This window comes from Chaetodon trifascialis, chromosome 1, assembly GCF_039877785.1.
Source record: "Chaetodon trifascialis isolate fChaTrf1 chromosome 1, fChaTrf1.hap1, whole genome shotgun sequence".
NCBI classification, from domain to species: Eukaryota; Metazoa; Chordata; class Actinopteri; order Chaetodontiformes; family Chaetodontidae; genus Chaetodon; species Chaetodon trifascialis.
Window position 1 is genome coordinate 16,042,530 of NC_092056.1, and position 17,196 is coordinate 16,059,725.

Consider the following 17,196-nt stretch of genomic DNA (forward strand, 5'->3'; position numbering starts at 1 on the left):
GGTATCAGTCAAATTGGAGATTATTAAATCATGAATTAGGCTTAAGCACGAGTATTGGACTAAGCGTCAATGATACAGCTGAGCATTTTTCAAATGAAGAGTAATGATTTCCTTAAAGAAACCCATTTTATCATTTGTCAGAACCAGGTTAATACAGCCTTTTGCATGAGCACCTGATAAAGGTACAAGCTGACTCATGAGCCTCAGGTGAAATGTTTAGTTTGGGAATTTAGGCAAATCCCAGTTAAAGCTCAATGAGTAAAAATGTTAATGTTGTCATAATTGGACATATTTGAACAATACCAGTGCTACGGAAACATCCAGTACAGTGGTGGACAAGCCCAATGCATTGTCCACTCATGTGGTTTAGACATTCAAATGAGTGAAGCTCTTAATATCAAGGTGTCCATTTAATAAAATATATTTGCAAGCAAAATACATGGACATTTCTGTGTTAGCATTCAGGGGTTTCTCTGCTAAGTCTGATGAAACCAATTCAAGCCATCTTTTTCAACTGTACCACTATACTTTTAAACATCAATGACCAAGATTATTACACCTGCAGAAACCTAAAACTTCAGTCTCAATGTCTACTTTTATTGGTTGTACAGTCATACATCTGGTCTCATCTGCCACACAGTTATTAAAATATCATTCAAGCTGCTACAGAGCATTACATTGCCAATGGTACAAAAGGAAAACATTAACCCAAAGTGGAATGGCTACACAAGGAAGCAAAACGACGTTCTTTCCTTGAACTTAGCGGTGACAATGTTTAGTACATATGCATCATCTAGGGTTGTTACAGTAGCAAGAAAGGAGCATAAAGATAAGCAGTCTATTAAGCTTTTAAAAACTAGATAGGCTTAAAAAGGGATGTACTAAACACAGAAAAAAGAAGCCAAAAAGTAAAAATATTCAAAATACTTTTATCTTGAAGTGGCTGTGATTAATGCTGTATCATATCCCTGAAAGTTGCCCTTTTCTTTCTGCAAATTTACATTTCTGATGAGACAGTGTTCTGTCCGAACTGAGAGGTACATGGAGCTCTTCAGTGAGGATACTGAACATTGACTGGACTTATGGAAAGAAAGGGAGAAAAAAAAAAAAAAAAAGGCAAGGTCCACATTTTATGTCCATTATCTACTTAGAACTTAACTCAATGACACACAGGCATAGAGCAAGAAAAACATACAAGACCTAAAAGAAGAGAGATGAAAATCCCCAGATCTTTTGTAAAATTATACACAGTCTTGATTTAGGGAAGAATCATTCTACCAAGTTCAAACATACTGTATGTATTATTTTGCAAAAATTTAAGGGAGAGCCAGGAGAGCTTTTGTCGTGTAGATGACGTATCATAGTTGTTTTCTAAGACATAACAGAGCTACTAACCACCAAAGGCAACAACAAAAGGCTCTAGATACCGCTGTCAATTACAGCCACTCCAAACCCCAATGTACTGAAATAAGCTTTTTTTTTGGTAGGCAAATCCTGATTACAAATCTTTTTCCACTTATCCAAGTCTTTGTCAATACATGATTAAAAAGCAAATCTTAAATTACAACAGTGAGCTTTATTTCTGTCTGGGATGCAAGTGTTTGTAATCCTAAATTCCAAGAATTAAAATGAAGATGTGATGTGTGTGTATACAGGTTCAACCCTCACACCCATCACCGGTCCATCATGCTCAGGATCATCTCAGGGGTCAGGTCCCCATTAGGTGGGGCATCAGACAGCTGCACCTCCTGTGCTGTCCCCTCTGCCTGCGATAACTCCTCCATCTGAATGGTTGACTTCCCTCCACCAACCACCACCTCCTCTATGGCCTCCTGGTCATCTTGTTCGGCACCAACCTCCTTCTTCACGATTATGTCATCTACCTCTCCAGTGGCCTCGTCCTCCACACGGATGATAGCAGCCGCTGTTAAGAGAGTTTCAGGTCAGATTCTGGTACTAGAAGATGTAAATATGCTTTTCACACTGTTGGAACTTTTAAAGGGAACACATGTGACATTTTAGCTATGTAGTTGTTATCTGCTTAACAATCCATTAGCAAAAGTATCGTGGTCGGACACTTACTGTCAGGTTTGTTTTTTGGGGGCCGTCCACGTTTCCTCTTGACTGGTGGCTCCACAGGGGCTGGGATAGGGACAACTGGTGGGGCCTGTTCCACCTCAATCTCACTTAACTGCTCCTCTTCCTCCTCTGCCTCATCCAGTTCAGCCTCTACATGTGAAATAAGGACATTAAGCACATTTGACTTCAATTTTGATATTTACTGGTAATCTTACTCATTTTAATATCCTCCACTACAATTTGAGACGCACATTCACATGGCTGTTTGTATGAACATGTATATATAGAATTAGTTGAAGGTTTGGACACAACTTTTAATCAAATGGTTTTTCTTTATTGTTTTCTATAGTGTAGATTAATATTGATATGAAAGAACACGCATGGAATTATGGAGGAAACAAAAGTGTTGAAGCAAAATAGGTTTTAGATTTTAGACCCTTCAAAATAGCCGCCCTTCGCCTTGATGACAGCTTGCACACTAATGGCATTTTCCTGACTAGCTTCATGCAGTGGTTTTCACATAACACGTGCCTTATCAAAAGTTAATGAGGGGAAATTCTTGCTTTCTTAATGTGTTAGAGGTAGTGTTGGTATAAGATCAAATAGCCCTATTCGATTACTGTAGTAATCTTTATCATGGTAAGAACTGCAAGATCATTATCCATCACCATTTTAAGAAATTATGTCAGTAAATCCCAAAAATTACAGCAACTTCAAATGTTTCTTCAAGTGCTATCACAAAAACCATCAAATTCTCTTATCAAACCAGTTCTCATGAGACTGCCTGAAGGTCAAGAGTCAACTCTGCTGATTTATAATGCTGAATTAATGTTGTATTTCATCAGATGAAAACAGCTTATGAATGAATAATACAATTTAGTGCATATAACAACAGCATTTATCTGCAGATATTGGCCAGATTAATCAAGGAGGTGTGATGGTGTTGGGATTCTTTGCTGTTGACCCTGTTAGCAATTTCTTAAAAATTCAAAGCACACTCAACCAGCATGGCCACCACAGCATTTTGCAGCGACAAATCGTCCCATCTGCTCTGTACTTTGTGAGACCATCACCCAAAACAGACCTTCGGGTTATGTAAGGGCTATTTGACTGAGAATGAGACAGATGGAGTGCTGCATCAGAGGACCTATTCTCCAGTATCACCTGACCTAAACCCAGCTGACATGGTGTGGGATGAGTTGGGCTGCAGACTGAAGGAAAAGCAGCTAACATGGTCAGCATATACAGTCATTGAAGCAAAAAGGAGGCAAATTTGAAGAATCCCAAACACAAAATATTTTAGCATTTTTTTCCTTCAGACTCTCTTTTGTCCACTCCATAATTCCATGTGTTCCTTCATGCACTTGATCTCTTCAGCATTGCTCTATGAGAGGGTGTGTCCAAACTTCTGACTGGCAAATAGATAGTTAATAGTGTTGGCAAAACATCTGCATGTTAAAAACTATTGAATTGTCTCCAGGTTGGCTTAATGTTCTGGATCCTATGCTTTTTATTTTCCAAGTTTTGTATAATCTTCATTAACCAAAAAAAACTGTCTGTAGGACTGATGATGAATCCCGTAGGCCAAAACAATATCCTGAACATTGAGAGTAGAAGCTAAAATGAAACTCTGTTGTTTTAACTTTAACAGCTTTTGTATAGCTAGGTTAAATGAAAAATGATCAGATAAATGCTAAATGGACTCCTCTGACCTAGAGAAATGCCAGTGCATATTCTAGTGTCAACTTGAGGGACTGATACAAAAGCATATGTACACAGTACCTGTGTCATCATCATCGTCATCCCTCCTGGTCTGCATTTTCCTCTTCCTGCCCCGGCGACCCTTTCTGGGTGTGGGAGTTCCATTCTCCTCTTGAGAAAGTTCACCTGTGCAGTTATCAGCATGACGCAGCATGGTGTTCTGTGGAGCATACACATAACCATCACCACTCAGTGGCATACTGTGAAAAAAATGGTGTGTCTGTGTGTGTGTGCCAGTGCACTAAAACTCAGCACAGGCCTACCCTGCGGGTGAAGGTCTTGCTACACTTGCTGCAGACGAAAGCAGTGGGGACAAAGTTGGGATCATGGTAGCGCTTGAAGTGCATATCCAGAAGCTGCTTCTGCCGGAAAGTTTTCTCACACAGGCTGCAGGCAAACGGCTTCTCCCCAGTGTGTGTGCGCTTGTGCATTATCATGTGGCGTTCCTAGGTCAGACAAAAATAAAGAGTCATTTACCATGAAAATAAATTAACACCCACACACATGCCTCATATTCCTCTTGCCACACACCTGTCTGCAGCAGTAGTCACACTGATCACATTTAAAACGTTTCTCATTCTTGTGGGTCTTCTGGTGTTGGATGAGAGCGTATCGCTCATGAAACACAGCATCACAGTAACGACATTTCTTTCCCATTTCAATAAATGAATGCTGCTTCCGCAAATGAACACCTGGAACAGAAATAGAAAGACATGAAATCAGTTTGACAAAAGTCACTCTGGCCTATTATATGGATAAAGACAATAAATAAATAAATAAAATATTCAAATAATAATAATTCAGTACATACAGATCCTTTCAATTGTCTACAATGACTGTATACACACATGGCATACCAATACTCCAATGTTTTAGACAATATTTCTATCACAGAAGGTTTACATCATGTGAAGTAACATGACCTCTCATCCAACCATGGTTTCCATGGAGACATTGACTGAGATCAGGCTCCAGAGACCCACATATAAACCAGCTTCCCAGCACTTATTCTACCACACCACTTTAATGACACATAGTTTTAAGTAAAAATGACAACACATAACTAACCAAGATCACTCTTGCGTGCGATGACCGTATCACAGTGTGGGCAGTGAAACTTGGCCACATTCTCTGTGTGTTTCTGCAGAATATGCATCTTCATGGTGCCGCTCTGTGTGAAACGGGCATGGCAGATATAGCACTCGTACGGCTTCTCACCTGCAACGAAGAGGGAGAATTAGAGAGGTTGACTCTTCTCAAACTGGGGGAAGGCTATGTCTTTCAGTCAGTAAATGGAACGAGTATGTTACCCGAATGTGTCCTCATGTGCCTCTTCAGCTTGTAAGTGTCTCTGCTAGCATAGCTGCACAGACTGCACTGGAAGGGTCGCTCTCCTGTATGAGAGCGGATGTGTCTCTTCAGCTTACTCACCTGGGGGAAAAAAAAAAGGCAGAAACATTAAAATAAGAACTTATCCCCAGCTTTAAAGGAGAATTACACACAAGTTTTTTAGCAATCAATATGTGATTACTTGCCTCCACACTGCAATAGTCACACATAGAGCACTTGAAGGGCTTCTCATGTGTGTGTTTGTAGCGGCGATGACGCACCAACTCACCGCTGGTCACAAATGCCATGTCACAATCTGTGCATTTATGTGGCCGAGTGCCTAAGCAAATGGAGAGAAGTGTGAGAATGAAGAACACGACCACGGCTTATTAATGAATATATTCTATGCCTACTTGGTCTAAAAGTAACATAGAGTGAGAACAATCAAGGATGGATGAAAAGAAAGCAAACTCTTGACAATGTGGTGCAATCAGAGGAAGAACAAAATTCAAGTGCATTAAGCACCTAACCAGGTTTTGTAACAGTTTTTTTTCTAAGTAAGTTCTTTGCTTACCAAGTCATCAGAATTATTACAAACCACAAGGAAAGATTTTCAATCACGTATAAATATCAGACTTTCCATTACCTGTGTGGGTATTGAGGTGGTTCCTCAGCAGCGTGACTGTTCGGAAAGCCCGTCCACACAAGTGACATTTATGTGGTCTCTCGTCTGTATGGCTCTTCATGTGTCGGTCCAGATTGGAGCGCCTTGGACAGGTGTAGCTACACAGCTCACACTGGAAAGTCTTCTTTACACCTGGACACAAAAAGGGCATATAATCATTCATTCCAAACACAGCAAATAAAACACCATTTTAGTGTTGTAAAGAGGAACACTGCACAACCAAACCACAATGTAAAATGTGTCCTTTTCACCATCACATGTTATCTAGGACTCTTAAGTCTAACCTTTTTTCTTAATCTTGGTGGGCTTGGGTGGCTTCATGTTGCCGACAACCTTCTCAGCATTCACCTCCGACAACAGCCCCTCCTGCTGCTCTTCTTCAAAGTCGTACACAGAAACATCCATGTCCCGATCTCCCTCGCCATAGCGCAGGCGGCTCTTCTTTCCCTTCTTTCCTTTACGGATAGTGGTGATGGGCTGGTAGTCTGGGTCCTTGGACCATTCTGGATCTTCTTGTTGAGGTGCAGGGGGATCTACTTCTGCTGCTTCTTCTTCTCCTTCCTCCTCCTCGCCCCTTGTCCCCTGAAGTTCCTCGTGGGCTGCTTGGAGTTCCTCCTGCTCTACAGTCTCTACTTCACCATTGGCACCCACTTTTACCACCTAAAAAAAACATTACAAATTAATCTTATTGCATTGGGACTCTTTCCAATAACAAGGAGTTCACACAGTATGCCGAGTTGAGGACAGAACTAAAAAGGGCCTGATTTCATTACACAGCAGCCCAGAGTCATTTCTCACCTGGAAGCCCTCTGGCAAGGGAAGGGTGTGACAGATAACCGGCTCTGTGTCCTTGTTAACTGTCGACGCGTCAACAAAGGTGCCCTGAAGCCCCTCTACAGTTGCTGTTGTGACAGGTACTTGAACCAACTGAAGCTGCCCAAGACCCAATGCAGCCCCTGTCTGTTCCTCCATATTCACCACCTAGATAGAAGAAATAACCTGCTGAACTTGATCATATGACAAAAGCCCCCCCCCCCCCCCCCCCCATTATCCAGAATTGGTTTATACAAACCTGGAGCGTGATGATCTGACCCTCATCTCCACCAGTAACAGTGACTGTGCCACCACCCTCCAACACCTCAGACTTCATTTGCAGCAGAGTTGGGTCGAGAGCATCCATCACCATCATCTCCATGTTACCAGCCACCTCCCCCTGTGGAGCTATGGCTGCTCCTTGCATCAAGGCCTCTCCACCTTCTGGCAGTGCCTTTCCGTCAGCCTGAGCAGTCTCCATGGGAACAACCTCGCCCTCCATGGTGACGGGCCAACTAACACCCTTAACAGAGAAGACATTTATCAAAAAAACTGAAAAAAGGCTTTCATGGTTGACCATTCATGTAGTTTTAAAAACAAAAACACATGGCTGAAAATATGTTGGTGGCATAAAGAATGCAACTCATTCGGTTAAGATTTCATGGTCAGTGAAATTAAATTTGGGTTTTTGAATATATTTTTGCTTACTTATCTAAGTAAGTAAATAAAAAATATATAATAGTAATAATAATCATTTTACTCACTGTTTCAATTTTTTTTTTTTTTTTACTTATTTGCTAACTCAACTAGACTTATAATCATTTCTAAAACAGCACTTGAAAGTGTTTCAAACCATGACAACATTTGAGGACACATGTACTAGTGACTCTAAATTGCCGCACCGACCAGGCAAGTGTCCTTGTCCTTTGCCCAAAGATGAGATATGCTCAAGCCCCGGGATCCTGGACATCAAAAAGCATGATTGGAAAACCAGTTAATTATCAATCTTACACGTATGCTGTGTATTTCCTCCTATATTTCCACTATACAGTTTTGACCCAATTACTGAGGTTTTGATGCATCTTCTACGGAAACATCCACTGCCACCCCAATGCAATGGCAGTGAAGATTTTTAAAAAATCTCAACACCAGTGTTTGTTTCCAGAGAAAATGTTGAAGATAATCCTTAGACCTAACTGAACAGTTTTCAGTTGAAATTATTTTCAATAAAATGGAAAGCTTGCGACAACTCTCCACTGTAAGTGGATTGTCCCGAGTAACCAGGACATCTTGCAGTTGAGTCTATCAAATGTTGTGAGCTCAACAAATGAAACTGTGTTTCCTTCCAGCGCTGCTGTGGTGGTTGAAGTCGTATCAGCAGTGCAGATTTCGAAAGCTCAGCCAGGGGCGAGTGTGTTTGTGTCATGTTGATGACCTGGTCCTTTAAGACCATTAAAATGGCCACTGATTACGTTTGCATCTAAAATCAACTCATTGTTTCCGCATAAACATAAAGCACGATAGAACTAGAACTAGATAGAACTAGTCATAGAACTATGACTTCATGCAATCAGGATTGTCAAATCTTCGGTTTATCTGCCCACATAACATGCAGGAGTCAAAAAAGGATGAACAGATGATTGCTAATAGCAGCGACAAACAATGTTTTCGATGTAATAATACTTTAGATATTCTTTACGCAGACTGCCTCTCTACCACTACGAGTATTAATCCCATAATGCACCACGTCGAGATGAATATAATGAAGGACGACCTAGTGCACAGCGACTTCTACACTACATGAAGTAATACCTCGAAACTCGAGCGAGCAACGTGTTGCGAGGAAGCAACTCGTGAGAGTTTATCATCCATAACACCACTGTCCTATAGTCCAAAAGTGAGGCAAACTTTTGAAAAGTGATAATTCGGGCCTTCTTGCGCTGATTTAACACTGATGAGCAGCATCTGTTTGCCATTTACAGAAATCAATCAGCCGATCAATCAATCAGTCAATAATTCTGTCACGCTACCAAATCTTTGTTACTTTTTAAAATTTGATGCATTAGTTCAGTCCGTCGGTCTAAAAGTGAAACACAGTCAAAACGATATAAACTATTCAAACGTCAACTCGTGAGTTGGTGAGTTAACTCGAGGGGCGCGAGTACGTCTGAAAACAGGAAACAAAGGGTACGATAAGATGGACGTCAGGCCTGAACAAACTTAAAACAGAAACGGTGCTAAATACAACCATCCCTATGCAAGTACCCCAAAACATCGGCCAAAAAACACCAAAAGGCTCAACTGAGACCGGGAGTTACAGTTTATAGACGGATTTAGTGCATTTTGGACAACGATAGAGGGAGACAAACACCCCCCGCCAGCCGCCTGGCCGGTAAGCCCTACCGTGACACCTAGAGGCCGGCGACGGCTCCTACAAAAACGTTTCCGTGTTTGGAGGCAAAGTAACAGCTTCACTTACTCCCGGCGGCTTCTTTTCCCCGTGATATTCACTCGGAAGCTCAGCGTCTGTGGTCACTCCCTTCAGTCCCGCTGTGAACGTCCGTAAGTGCAGAGCGCCGGACTAATAATTTTCTCCCGCTTTTGAAGAGAGAGGGCCTAACACAAAATGGCGGTCTACAAGAGCCAACGCGACTGCGCAAACAGAGCACCCGAGGGAGTGAAGGGGAGTGGTCGAGCTGTGGCTGGCGGTGGTGGGCGCCAAATTTGAATTCAGGCGTGGGCGTGGCGTCCAAAAACATGACGAAGACGAGCGATAGATTATTGATCAGTTTTCTGACGGGAAGTGCAGGTGGCTTTTAACAGAGAGTGACTGCTAGACCTCCTACTGAGTCGAGTCACTGTTCGGTCGAGGTTAAAAGTGACATTTTGTGAATTAAAGCAATTCACAAAAGTGGTCACAAGGGGGCAGTGTGAATGTTGTAGGTGTGGAACTGCCCTGAGCACACAGACAGTCGTGATTGTACATCATCCTTGAGGGTTTTCATATGTAGTTGTGTCATTGTGGAGGGAAGGTGACTAAAAACGAAAACTGATACTGTCCAATATCCTGACACTACCACCATGACCAGATAAAACTGCTGGCAAGGTGAAATGAGCTGCTGGGCCCATATAAACTTTGATGTTCTTGCACTCTAAGTGCAGTGTTTACTAGTCCAACATTTGCTGGATGGTAATATTGGTAAACTTGTGGAACAGGAATGTATAACACTTAAGAGCAAAACAATGTGATTTTGGAGTTTCACAGCACTGAGAATAAACCACAGCATCATTTTAGTTGCACATCAAGCCCCTGTTCCTCCTGATGATATCTGAACAGGGCAAGTTTCTTCAGTGACACTGCTAATCTTAATTTTTAATCTCATCTGGCTTTAAAGTTTTATTTAATGTTTTGTCTGTTTATTGGTTTACAGCAAAGACCAGACTCATTGTGATACATGAGCATATTTACAAGATCTAATTAATATAAAATACACATTCAAGCTTCAAAACTGTGTCACCACAGTGATCCAAATTGAGAAACTTTTTTTTTTTTTTTTTTTCATTACAAGAAACTACAGTAGGTCTATTACATTTGCACTATAGCACTGGAATAGCTAATGTCATATTACTTAATGTGGAAAACCTGACATGGGTTCAGAATTGGAAAACAAGTTATTTATGGGTTGTTATGAGTGGCTGAGAGTTAGCTGCTCAGAGAAGAAACAGTCACTGAGAAAATAAATACCATCCCCAGAGAAATTGTGTGTGTTTGGACAGGTACTGTTGTAGTCATAAATCAATGTCAATTGAGCATTTCCTACTCTGCCGATGAATCCAGTGTGTAACTGTTACATTTATATTTAAGTCTTTCAAACCAGGATGAAAACCTTGAAATAATGAAACCAGGTTTTCATTTGAAATACTCAAACCAGGCAACACAATTCCCATGAAACTTACCAAACAAGCCCTCATGTGAATTAGTAGTATAATGAAGATTGGTGCTTGTGGGTGTGTGTCTTGTGGTTTCTGAACAAGTCATTATCAAGGCCTCTAACAATCCTCTTAGGACTGTTTTGGACAGTTTCCTCTATAGTTGCCAGCTATTGGTGAGACATCTTGCTTTGAAATTCACAAGAATACTATAGTGTCTCATTACACACTTTTTTGGTGCTAAAAGTATCTACCAGGTCAGCCTGTCACTTCCAGCATTTCAGAGCATCTTTTCCGCATATAAAATAAATTATTAATTTGTTACATAACCAATAGAACATTTTGTTCATTTCACCTATTTCCATTGCAGTATATCCTGATATGTGCACTTGTCACAGGCTTGGATACATGGATGAAACAAATGTGATCATTCCTCTGTCTCTGCCTCTTCTTATTTTATCACCAGCTTTTTCTCATGGCTCTCCTCTCAGAGGGGAGGGGGCAGAGAAAGGCGAGGTTCTGTTGTCAGATCTGTCAGTCTAGCCGGCCTGGCCCCTCCCACCTCAGTGGAGGCATTACATACTGCTGCTCGTGCTCTTAGCAACGGTGCCTCAGCAACAGAGCCACGGCAACAGAGCTCCACGGCAACAGCGTGCCGTGTCTCCCCAATGGAGCTGCCATTGGGCGGACCAGCGCTCAGGCACTACACCCAGAGCAGACCGAGACCCCACCGACAAAAACTGAACTATCGTCCCAGCAGACCGCAGGTACAGTGAAGGGGCATCAGAGAGGTTTTGTAAAGATGGAGTGTGAGGGAAAGGTGGTGTGTGTTTGAGGAGAGAAAATGGAAGGGAGGGAGAGAGGAGAGATGTAATAGGGTACAGAGGGGAGAGGCAGGGGGAAGGGAAGGACGGAGGGGGAGTGCTGTAAAAGATGCCTGGTCCCTGCTTGAATAAGGCAGTCCCATTGTACCGGTCACTGGCTGTTTGAAGAGCCCACACTTGGTTTTTGTCTGAATGTCTTCTTGTGCTCTCTCTGGAAAAAGCTAGTGCCGTTTTTATTTTGTCCATACGATTGTATCAAGAGTGTGTGTGTGATCATTTCCATTTTCCACTGAGCTGATCATGTTGTCACAGAGCGATTAGGCTGTAGACATATAGTCACTCCCTTGGAGCCAATGGCCAAGGAGACAAAATTCAAGCAATTCCCCTGACTGGATATCATGTAACGGTGACTTCTGCTAAATTTGCGTTCTGCAGTCAACCTTCTGGCTTTTATTGCTACTTGTGGGCACAGATGTTAATATGATCAGGATGATGCAACACTGTATAGCTGCAATTTGGATATCACATTACCTACATTGGCAAAATGAGTTATCCTCCTTTCATTCCGCATGTAAAATCCAGTGACGCCCCCCTATTGTACGTTACTGAGCAACTGACTCCCAGGAGGCTGGTTTGTAGCATGACTGGATGAGCGATTCAAACCAAAATACACTTATAGAGGCAGAGGAAACACTAGTGCCAGAGTGTGTGGGTTTTTCAAAGGTGAGGGTTATGTAATGTAAAGTTTCATATGATACAAGTTGCTCTTCAGCATCGGTTTGTTTGATGTTTGGAATGAAATGTATTTTCTGTGTATATGTGTGGAAATTAGGAGACAATAATTGAGAGTGAAAATGAAGCCCTTGAATTCATGGGGAGGGTGGATGAAGGAGTTGAAGAGTTCTTTACTAAGAGAGTACTTCCTACGGACACACTGTGAGTATCACCAGCTGCCACACTAGCCTCTTTACAGTTCCTTGATATTCAACTCATCTAGATCCTAACAATACTGCTTTGATAAACTTGTACTATACAACCGGATCCGCACAGTCTTGATTTGGCATATGATCCTTTATTCAGGAAAAAGCAAGATGAAGAAACTATCACAGTGCACGAAGTGGCTCCTGCCAGCTCTGTCCCCTGTCCACCTCAGACAAAAACACTCAGGAGGAAGCTTGGTGATTTCTTTACACTGAAAAAGAGACGAGGTCTGAAATCAGAAGCAAGCCAAGAGGGGCGTCCCAAAAAGGCCTCCATCGCTGATTTCATCCGCCCGCTCAGGGAGGTTGCCAGAGCCGAGAAAGAAAAAGAAAAGGAACGAGCAAAGGAGCATGACAGAGAAAATGAAAAGGAGAAAACAAAAGAACATCCCAGCGCTGTTTCTGGAGAGTCAGCTGTTCAGGAGACACCTGTTTCTGGTGCTCCACCGCTGAGGGGTGAAGCGGTGCCTCCCCGCCGAGCTCTCAGAGAGGGGAAGTCCCAGTCTCTCATTTTGCTGTCTGGATCAGCAGCAGCAGGGACTACTAATGCCAGAAACACTGCAAAGGTGAGTGTTAGCAGAGTTTAAGTCTTAATAGTCTAATAAAGTCTTATACACATTAAGGTACAATGGGTATGTTTTGAAAGCACTCATCACTCTGCTGTTGCTGATTTCAGAAACAATTCGAAGGCCAACATAGCTTTGAACAGAAACTCCATCTCATGCTTCAACGTATTGGAGTTTCCAAAGCCCAGCCAGGGGAGACACAGGTGTGTGAATGTATATGTCTGCAATTAGATACATGTGATTCTGTGTAGTCTTCAAAGGTGTTTAAATACCTCTTTATTCTTGTAGAATCAGGAGGGAGAGATGAAAAAGGCAGAATCTGAAGGTATATTTTTCTCTCTATTTGACGTCTAATATGATCAAACTCTGCTGTTCTCTAGCTTAGTGTTAATGAAGCAAAATTAATCTTTGAAGGTGACGGATTTGTCTCAGAGCGAGAGACTTTGTGACATGGATCAGCTCTCCATTAAAATGATTCAGTATCTCTTTGGGCTGATAAGACTGTTCTCCATCCATTAAAGGGACATTATAAAGAATTAATTCCCTCTTTATAATAAGATGTAAATGATTTTTGTGCCTCAGGTACTATCATTGACAGTAAACCTGAGCCACCACCTACTTTCACAAAACCTCGAACGATGTCTGCGTCGTCAGGTAAAACACGCACGCACGCACGCATGCACGCACGCACACACACACACACACACACACACACACACACACACAGAAGCACATGCCCAGGTTCACTGACTCATATCATATTGGTATGACAAGCTAAATAACTTTCACATTAATTTTTTTCTTTAGATACAAGGCATCAAATTCGCCCAAGTGTGTCAGCTCACGAGTCAGCCGGGAAACCCGCTTTGCTTCCAAAGCCAGTTCTCAAGCCAGGTCCACCCCCCACAACATCTGGCCGCAACACACCTGAGAACGAGCTAGCCCAAATACAGGAAGGGGAGACAAACACGCCAACTAAACTTACTCCAACTGTAACCCCATCAGCCCCTGCTCCTGCCCTCACTGCTACAACCACTCCTACTATACCGACAATCTCCAACTCTGTCCCTGACTCAACCAATTTCACGATTTCCCCTTCAAGTACTGTACTGCCCTCTGACTCAGATATATGCACTGACTCTGTTAACCCTACTGCAGCAGCTACAACACCCACGAATGTTACAGAGCTCAACAGCAAACCCTCTATCACTGAAGCTAATGCTACTATCACTGAACTACCCACTGCTACCTTCCCGACAACCCTTACAAGCACCACTACACCCACAGAGCCCCCCGCCACTGTCTCAGTTACCTCCATTTCCTCTGAGTCCATTACTCCAAGCCTCTCTGTCACTTCCAACTCCACAACAATAACTACGCCTTCCATTACCAGCTCAGATACTGTTTTTGAGGCCTGCAATGAAAGCCCGGCTTCCACAGAATCAACAAATCTGTCAACTAAATTGACTTTCCCAGAGCCAAATGGTTTTTCCTCAGTTGATGCTACTCCTGCTGCTGGTGGTGATGCATCTATTTCTGTTGTCACCACAGCTTCTTTACCCTCCACCAGCATATCAGATATGTCTGCTACCACCAATTCAGTTACTGAAGCTAGCGATGATTCCACTTCAGTCACCTCTGCTAGCTCTTTAGTTTCATCAGTCACTAAAACAACCACCAATTCAGTTACTGAAGCTAGCGATGATTCCACTTCAGTCACCTCTGCTAGCTCTTTAGTTTCATCAGTCACTAAAACAACATCTCAGCTGCCTGTGTCAAGTGATACCATTACACCTGACGCCCCCATTACCTCTTCCTCCTCCCTGGTCCCTTCTGCCCTTCCTCCCACCAGTCCCACCTCTTCCACCACCACTACAAGCCCAACATCCAACGACTGCATAGATTCTATCTCTACTTCCACCATTACTCACTCAGTCACTCCTAGCCCTGCCGATATCTCTGCCCCCTCCACTTCTTCAAGTGAAACAAACCCTACTGACACAACTACCACCACCACGACCAGTTTAAACCATGCAGACACCACTTCCACCACCGATTCGGCAACCGCAGCTGCAATTAGCTCCCCACTCCCGACTGACTCAGACCCACCTTACACTAACAACGTCAGCACTACCCTCTCACCAACTATCTCTGGCCTCCCCACTCCTGACAGCTCAAGTGCTACTTCTCACCATTTGACTGGTCCAGCACCCTCTAATCCAGGCCAAGACAATGATTTACAGTCATTTTCTGAGGAAAGATCCGGTGTAGAGCCTGCAGAGAAGGAGACAGGTACGTTTTAAGCTCTGTGAGCATATAATGTATACTTTCATGCATGCATGTATTTCTCTAGTGCAGGCATGTCCAAACTATTCCTCAAAGGGCCGAGTGGCTGAGGGTTTTCTTTCCAACCAAGCAGCAGCACACCAGACTTGACTCATTTCATCAGCTGATCTCAGTCTTCAGACAGCTGATTGGTCAGACTGCATCCTCTTAATTGGCTGGAGGAAAAACCTGCAGCCACACGGCCCTTTGTGGAATAGTTTGGACATGCCTGCTCTAGTGTATATTGAATGGTGTGGTTTTCCTATGTCAACAGTAGATGAGGAGCTTGAGGTGGTTCAAAAGATCAAGCAAAGCGATACAGATTACAGCAAGAAAGTCATCGATGGCAGGAAGGAGAGTGAGAATGAAGAAGAAAAACCAGCTCGGGTCAACAGCGAAGCGATAAAGGAAGAATTGCAGGAGGAAAGTGTGAAACCTGAAGAAGATGCAGTGAAAACAGAAGTGGGAATGGCTGAACCTGCATCATGGAAAGATGGCGAGCTGTTTAGTGATGAGGGGGTGACAGAATGTAAAAAACAAGAAGAAACTAAGTCAGTGGCTGAAAAGTAATTCAAAAATAGTGAATTTGCAAAATACGGGACCAACTACTGTGACAGGGGCAGGAGAGGCCACAGTAAAGGGTAAAGGGGGGGGGGGGGGGGGGGTGCAGACGATCCATGGCACTTCCTACAGGGACCACCACATTACAGCAGCACACCACATAGGGTGGGCCACTGGACCAAAGAACTGAGATCCCCTTGGTGTGATGTAATCAACAAATCCAGCAGTGTCTTTGTCCTTTTTTAACTTATGTTTGAATTTTTGCATTGCACGTATGATTATGTACCATAAGACAACTACTGTGGTAAAATACACCATGTTTACAATAGATGGATAAGAGACATAGTTATGACTATTAAATGGAATATTGAATTGACTGAGTCATTCTTTCTGCTTTTTTTTGTCTGTTTATGTATTATTTCTAACATTTCATTGTTTTTTGTTTTTTACAAGAATATCTTAACGTACACTTGCTAGCTTTTTCTGGAGCTCATGGACTTCCAAAGTTATGATGGAGATCTCTCAGTTGTTATCACAGGTGGTCTTATATCATTGTCTCTGTCCAGCAATGGTCTTAAGTGCCAGATTTACCTTATGACAGCTGAGTAAAGTCCATCTGATGAGGAAGACTGTGAGATATTGTTGAAAGCCTGGAAGAAGCCAATAAGCAGAGTTAAGGTGTTTTGTCAAACTACTGTTTTGTAAGGGATCATGTACAACATTAAACATAAATGTTGCAATATATGTTCCCCTTATTAAGCCATGTCTCAATAAGGAAATAAAATCAGTCTGATTTATAACTTGGTTTATTAAACTAGAAGTCAGTTTTTGAGCAAAATGTTGAAAACTAGAGTGAAATTCATAAAATTTACTGTCTTGATCTATTGGGCCACATGCTTTGGTATAGCTGATAATGAATACATGCTGATTTTGTATATGTTAGATATTCAAGGCAGTTGATGCAGATAGGCAGACACCCTGGTAATCCAATGAAAGGTCAGCTCAAAGTGAAGAGTGTTTAGCCCAGTCTAAGTACAGAGGGCCTTCCTTTAGGTGTGCCTGTTTCACAAACTCAAAAACAGAAAACTATGTGTGAGTTATATAGCAGAAAGTATGAGTATTTCCTGTTTTAATGTTACATTTATGCTAAAATTATACCTTGTTTTATTGTAGACATGTTTAAGCCATTTGTTTCATGATAGTGCAGAGCACTGGCCGTGCAGCTTGCACGTTGAAGTACAACGTTTGCTTAGAAACATGTTTTCTTCCTTTACCTGATTAAAGAGGGAATCAGTCTTTTATTGGAGACAGACCGATATAATATGGGCAAGTTTGAGGCCTGT

The 17,196-nt window shown here is 42.4% G+C and overlaps 2 protein-coding genes across 4 annotated transcripts; one reads left to right on the plus strand and one right to left on the minus strand.

Annotated features, from left to right (window-relative positions):
* Positions 1-397: 397 nt before the first annotated feature.
* Positions 398-9,321, minus strand: LOC139331714 (transcriptional repressor CTCF-like). Its single transcript, XM_070963347.1, has 13 exons — positions 9,147-9,321; positions 6,927-7,190; positions 6,653-6,835; positions 6,139-6,514; positions 5,816-5,986; positions 5,376-5,509; positions 5,151-5,271; positions 4,909-5,058; positions 4,372-4,532; positions 4,104-4,286; positions 3,862-4,000; positions 2,083-2,229; positions 398-1,924 (listed from the first exon to the last, which is right to left on the minus strand). Exons 2-13 carry the CDS (start codon positions 7,167-7,169, stop codon positions 1,674-1,676), a joined length of 2,259 nt encoding a protein of 752 aa, XP_070819448.1. The 5' UTR covers positions 7,170-7,190; positions 9,147-9,321; the 3' UTR covers positions 398-1,673.
* Positions 9,322-11,171: 1,850 nt separating this feature from the next.
* LOC139335177 (uncharacterized) lies at positions 11,172-16,229 on the plus strand. Of its 3 annotated transcripts, XM_070968671.1 has the most exons (9): positions 11,185-11,364; positions 12,254-12,357; positions 12,502-12,967; positions 13,078-13,170; positions 13,256-13,292; positions 13,550-13,621; positions 13,775-14,603; positions 14,688-15,259; positions 15,567-16,229. In XM_070968671.1, exons 1-9 carry the CDS (start codon positions 11,266-11,268, stop codon positions 15,860-15,862), a joined length of 2,568 nt encoding a protein of 855 aa, XP_070824772.1. In that variant the 5' UTR covers positions 11,185-11,265; the 3' UTR covers positions 15,863-16,229. The 3 variants fall into 3 exon arrangements, with proteins under 3 accessions (XP_070824779.1, XP_070824772.1, XP_070824762.1); XM_070968678.1 differs by having other exon boundaries at positions 11,172-11,364; positions 13,775-15,259; XM_070968661.1 differs by having other exon boundaries at positions 13,775-15,259; positions 15,570-16,229.
* Positions 16,230-17,196: the final 967 nt, after the last annotated feature.

What these genes read in the sequence shown, in the direction of transcription:
- LOC139331714 (XM_070963347.1), bottom strand. Translation starts at nt 7,169, where the DNA reads ATGGAGGGCGAGGTTGTTCCCATGGAGACTGCTCAGGCTGACGGAAAG. An exon ending in CCTTGCCAGAGGGCTTCCAG is followed by an intron (nt 6,515 to 6,652) that starts GTGAGAAATGAC and finishes TGTTTTTTTTAG; the next exon opens with GTGGTAAAAGTGGGTGCCAA. An exon ending in CACCAAGATTAAGAAAAAAG is followed by an intron (nt 5,987 to 6,138) that starts GTTAGACTTAAG and finishes TTTTGTGTCCAG; the next exon opens with GTGTAAAGAAGACTTTCCAG.
- LOC139335177 (XM_070968678.1), top strand. Translation starts at nt 11,266, where the DNA reads ATGGAGCTGCCATTGGGCGGACCAGCGCTCAGGCACTACACCCAGAGC. An exon ending in CCCAGCCAGGGGAGACACAG is followed by an intron (nt 13,171 to 13,255) that starts GTGTGTGAATGT and finishes TTATTCTTGTAG; the next exon opens with AATCAGGAGGGAGAGATGAA. An exon ending in AACGATGTCTGCGTCGTCAG is followed by an intron (nt 13,622 to 13,774) that starts GTAAAACACGCA and finishes TTTTTTCTTTAG; the next exon opens with ATACAAGGCATCAAATTCGC.